The sequence below is a fragment of the Pinus tabuliformis genome, chromosome 8, assembly GCF_031772625.1.
Source record: "Pinus tabuliformis cultivar Carrire ecotype Pingquan chromosome 8, CPIR1, whole genome shotgun sequence".
In the NCBI taxonomy this organism is placed as follows: Eukaryota; Viridiplantae; Streptophyta; class Pinopsida; order Pinales; family Pinaceae; genus Pinus; species Pinus tabuliformis.
In genome coordinates, this window is record NC_142294.1 from 951319380 (window position 1) to 951325350 (window position 5971).

General features: G+C 33.5%; 1 protein-coding gene across 1 annotated transcript; it reads left to right on the top strand.

The window, feature by feature from the left end:
* The first annotated feature begins 4569 nt into the window (after window positions 1-4569).
* LOC149238625 (uncharacterized) lies at window positions 4570-5307 on the top strand. The gene is made up of 2 exons (XM_089369623.1): window positions 4570-4684; window positions 4925-5307. The coding sequence occupies exons 1-2, from the start codon at window positions 4570-4572 to the stop codon at window positions 5305-5307; spliced, it is 498 nt and encodes a 165-aa protein (XP_089225749.1).
* Window positions 5308-5971: the final 664 nt, after the last annotated feature.

Consider the following 5971-nt stretch of genomic DNA (forward strand, 5'->3'; position numbering starts at 1 on the left):
ACCAACTAGCTAGAAATATCACATAGTGATTTACTCTAATGTAAGCAAGTAAACTTCAACTTCATAAATACACAAAGTTTTGATGTCCTTATCTTATCTCCGACCAATAAGAGTAATGGTTGTTACAAATATTGTTTCTTTGTCATATCGTGTCATACATGCAAGAAAACGCCCTTTCATATTATCCTTCTTAGTGACTTCCATAAGGTGGTGCCAACACAAGAAACATATCTGACTAAACAAATACAAAATTATTTATTCATAAAAACTATTTTCAATAATTGAATTTATAAAAATGGTAGGGAAAACCTAGATAGAATGTGTGGAAACATAAAGCATTCTAGGAATAAGTATAACATGACAAAGGTACTCTTTGAGAATTATGGAGGCACATTAGGCTTTCAACTCGCTACCAACTAGAGTCTATATTGTTTGAATTACCATTAACACTATAAAAAAAAGATTGAAAACTAAAAAATCCCAACATTTTCTTGCTTTCAACCACATAAGGAACACAATAAACCTACTTTAACAAGCTTCAACATAATTCCAAGTGACCATTTTGAGAGAGAGTTGCAATGAGGTCTGAATCATGCAAGTTATTAGAAAAGTGCACTCCTTTCGAAAAAAAGGGATGTCTCACAAGGAAAATTTTCCAGATGCATCCATAAAGTATGAATGGTTAAGAATAAAGGTAACAATTTCCAAATATCTTCCAAACCTTATGGATATTAGGGTTTTTCATAAGCAGATTCCATATAAATAATCTAATTTTAGAGTCATGTATGGCTAGTATAAAATATTGCATAATTCCATATTAATGATTAAAACCTTCCAACAAAGAATATATATGATACAGATATTTAGTGTATAAGAAACATCTGTAAACACGATCAAACTAGATCATGGGGACTTATCGTACGTCAAGTGAGAATAAGTAAGAAGGAGTGCCTATGGCATCTTCTAAAAAGGAAAAATAAGAAAATAATAAATAAGGGGCTTAACCTAAATATGTAAACTAGAACCCTGGACAATTAAGCAAAGAGTGATATGGTACAGAAGGAGAGCAAGAACAAACACTCCTATAGTAGATAAGGTTGGATTGAGAGAAAGAACTCATTTGATTTTTGATCTATTTTTTCTTTATGACATATATCTTCAAACAACACGAGTTATTCACTGTGGGTCTTCACTTTAAAAGAAGTTAAATGGTATATGTGTAATATGAAATATTATATCCTATATGAATGGAATTATTCAATTGGTTTCTGAAATAATTTTGACCTTATTTAAATTTTCATGGACTCGAAAAAACATAGAGGGTTGTATAAAATGTGAATGACAAAATCACTACACATAGGAAAATGACTTCATAGATGATCCCAAAGCATTCTACAAGAGCCTAAAGATGAAGTCCATCACAAAGAACCATAAAAATATACTAATGTCCACAAATAACCCAAAAAAGGGAATGATATCAAAGTCGCATGTATATAACATAAATGGATTTTGTAAGAGGCATTACGATCAACCTGAAAGAAATATCTAGAACAAAAATAATTTCAATAATGCATAAAACTAAAAATGGAAACAAACTTATAGTGGGATATATACGTTTTGCGCTAATAATGGTTAAGTTAAAGCAATCCATAAGTTGGTTAGATAACCAAGTCATTATGAATATAATTTAATAGAGATAAGTAATTATTGATATTTTTAATTAATATAGATCTCTAATGAGAAATTTCCTTCCTAATGAGAAATTCAACTTATAGAAAAAACTAAAAAGCTTGAAATATTTAATTACACTTTATCCAAACCACATAGATCTCAGAGAAAGAACGACATAAAGTAATATTAATAATAGTACGACAAGTACCTCAATTAAGGGTCCCATAGTTATAGATAGAGCTTGCTTTGAGTCAATGCCAAAGATTCCTACTGCAATCTCCTCCAGTGATTGTTCTATTGATTCAACCAATACTTAAAGAATCAACAAAATAATAAAATAAATTAACAAACATTTTTATGACTAAATAATAATTAAAAATACTTGAGTGCATGAATACCTTAATGAGAATTTCTCTTAGTTTCAAGAATAATTTATTGGAGTAGTCTAATCTTGTAGCAAACCTCGCTTGATTTGATGGAGCAACGACAAAGTCAACATTGATTTTTTTGTTACTCTGTCGGACCTAGGTTTGTTTACTTCAATATTATTTGAATACTAATTTATTATCTAATAAACAGGGCCAACCACGTTAAGGTGGAAGATATTATGCCTCCCCACCCACATCACTCTCAATTCCTTAGTACCAGATCTATCTACTAGAAGATAATTGAAAGCAACAAATTAACATAAAAACATTAAAAAAACAAAAAAATCATAAAGAAACATATGTTTTTTTGTACATAAAGAAACATATAGAAATCATTCATTGACATATAACATTCAATCATTCATTAATTATAAACACAAAATATTTCTTCTCAATAGATTATATCATCAAACATGTTTTCATAATATGGTACATGATGTTTCTAATTATATAACTGGTGCAATCTCTTTTTTGAAATATATCAAGAAAGAAGGACATCAATTCCTTATTCCCCTTCAATTGTTATGGCCTTTGGAAGTATTCTTGACAACTTGGTTGTGTACTCATGAAATCAAGGCTACTGTAAGAGGGGCAGATGATCAACTACAACAAGAAATAAATGTCAAATTGATTTATTTTATTATTATTATTATTATTATTATTATTACAAGTATTTCATTAATTAAAAAAAAGAGAATAAAGTGTTATTTACCTACTTGAGTAGCAGAGGAAAGCGAAGTAGTTTCAAATCTGGCTATATGTTCCTCTTCTTATCTGGCCTCGCCCTCTACATGCTCTGGAGTTGAAACATGAAAGGTTATAATTCATACACCATTTGCAATTAAATATTTTTAAATATAATTCACTTTCTACGTGAAGAAAAGATGAGGCTACCTAATGATTCAAATAAATCACTCAAAGGAAATATCATTGAATTAGTTCATTAATACTAAAAAACACCTTTGCAATGCAATTATTTACCTGGTGCAATAGTCAACAACATTGGAATGACTACCGCGTTCTCGTCTTCTGATAGAGGATCCGCATGTACAATATGTTTTTCCATTGAAAGCACAAAAATTATAAGTACACAATCATAAATTACTTTTGTAAAAATTATAAGCACAATCATAAAATTACCGTCATGGGTCTCATCTAAAGAAATATCATGGGGCTTCACCCCATTGTCATGGGGCTGCATGGGAGCACCATGTTTTGGCTGCACTCCACTATTAATGGAGTGCTTGTTGATATTGTTGCTCCCCTACTTAAAACAAAGAAACACATTAAATTTATGGACGATATCAAACATGAACATATTTTATAAGTAATGAAAGGGTAATGTGGATTGATTCTTATTTATCGTGTAATTTAAACCAAATCTTGGTGTTTGTCCCATTTTTATTCGGCAATAAAAAAAACTTTAAATATAAACTTAAAACCAAGTCAGAGGTCTTCCTTTGTGGTTTGAGTTCTGAATTCATTGCCCTATAATGCATGAGCATTGATTATTGTTATTGTCTAGTGCAATTACTAGACAATTTGAAGGTGATATAACAAATAATACTATTAATATGTTTGGGTACTTACAACTCATGCTTGCAACTTTGAATAGTGACCTTGTCCCAATTTGTGTTTCCCATGTTTCTCAAGCCTTTCCTTGGTGGCTTTCAAAGTGTTAAGTAGCCTATGAAAATTTTTAAGTATGTTATATACCATAATTTTATTTAAAACTAACAAAAATTAAAAGTATTGAATTGAAAATGTAATTTTCCTTGGTGCACCATGTGGTGTTTTTCCTTCTTTTATTAGTTTATTCTTGCTTGTGTCATCGATAAAGGCCTTCCATTCCCTCATAAGAATCATGGGAATATGTTCCTACTTAGGGGTATTTTCCAAGTGAACCCTTTGCATGTCTCATATATATTTTAAGTAGTTGTTGGTTGCGAAGGTGACCCAACTTTTATTGAAGGTATCTACCCTAAATAGACCTTCAAGGTAGTCCATAAGCTCTTTCTTCGAGTTGAAATTTTGGGAATTCCACTTTATGCATATCGTGAGCCCAAAAATCAACAACAATTTGTTGTTCATGTGTTTATAAAAGAAGTTGTTTCCTACATGCAAAAATATATGATCATTAGTTTGAAACTAATAATCTGGATGATTAATGTTTGAGATAGACAATAGTTAAAATGTTAAAAATTACTTGAAAAAGGGTCTCAACTCAATCTATCCAGTTGGATGGATTAACAATGAGGGGAGCGGATGCGGTGGCGCTAGGGTTTGCAGGCTAGGGTAAGCCGACGGCGCAGCGCTACGGAGCTGCAGAGGAAAAACGTAGAGCAGAAGTTGAAGAGAGGCACGGCAGGCGGATTGAGCTAGGTAAGCTCGTAGCATAAACGAGTTAAGTAATAAGTTTGCATGCTAAGAAACGAGGATAAGCATTAAAAGTAACAGAGCTGAGTAGGAAATGGAAAATCGGCAGGGGAGGGGAGAGATCCCCTCCTACAAAAATGTTGTAGTAGGTGAAACCAGTGCAAGTGGGATGCAGCGAAATCTGAAGGAAAACTATGCACCAGTGATGGGTAACTTATGGCAAAAGAGGATGGGTGGGAAATGCCTTCCAAGGGCACAAAAACAACCTAGATATGTCATTCCCTGAAACAAAATTGAGGAATATAACTGCTACATGAAGGACCATGCGCTGATTTGCAAGTTTGTAGGGTATTAGCCATCTGAGAAAGAACTGCATAGGTGGATCTATCAAAGGTGGAGACCAAAAGGACATATAGATCTGAAACTGGGAGCAAAAGGGTTTTTTACAGCCATCTTTGCGAATCTGGAGGACAAAGACAGGGTTTTTGAGGAAGGACTGTATTTTATGAACAATGCGGGTCTGTTTATGAAATACTGGGAAGAAAGATATAACCCTGAAAAAGAAAAAATGCTAGCCGCTCCTATATGGATTAGATTGTTTGGTTTACCAGTGGAATTTTGGGACCCTGAAATACTTGAGGGGATTGGAAAAACAATCGGGGGCTTTGTCAAAATAGCAGAAGCAATGAAGCGAGGCAAGTATACATCATATGCAAGGCTCTGTGTATACATGAATATAGCAGAACCCCTTCCAGAATATATTGAGCTGGAATATCACGATGAAATCTGGCAACAGCCAATAGACTATGAACATATTCCATTTAGGTGCTGAAAATGCCATGAATACGGCCATTTATATAGACAATGTCTGTTGAATAAAGAGGAAGGGTTAAAAAGAAATCAAGAGGAATATCAAAGAGAATCAGGAAAAATGGAAGAGGTAGATAGGGACTTTCAACAGGTTACAAGGAGGAAGAAACAAGGCAAAGATGGCTCCAAAACTCAGACACAGGAAGAACCCCTTAATACAACGAGTCAAAACAAATTTCAAATTCTCCAGAATGAAAACGAGGATTATGAAGTGAACCTGGAGGATGACGAAGATCCTGGAAATACGCCAATGGAAATAGTTAAAGATATAAAAGGAAAAGAAGCAGATATAGGGAAAGCAGCTGAAGAACGACCTGTAGGAGAGTCAGGAACAGTAACAAACCAAACCCAGATGGAGGTGGAAGACCAGACGGAAAATGAGGTGGAGGAGGAAAAAATCATGAAACAGTTAATTCAGGAATGGAAAAACCTGGATAGCAGATTCATACCAGAGAAACAGAAACAACTATACAAAGAAGCATTTCAAAAATACAAAGAAAAAAAAGGGGAGAACATGGACAAACAGATAACCATAGTAAGCGAACAGGAGAATGGTCAAATGGGAATGGACGGCTCTGGCAAAAACAGCAGGAAAAGAGGACAGAAAACGTTGAGTGAAACCATTC

Bases quoted from the DNA above. Each gene is read 5' to 3' on its own strand.
- LOC149238625 (XM_089369623.1), top strand. From the start codon at position 4,570: ATGGAAAATCGGCAGGGGAGGGGAGAGATCCCCTCCTACAAAAATGTT. The intron at 4,685-4,924 runs GTAACTTATGGC...GGTTTTTTACAG, and splicing joins AAACTATGCACCAGTGATGG to CCATCTTTGCGAATCTGGAG.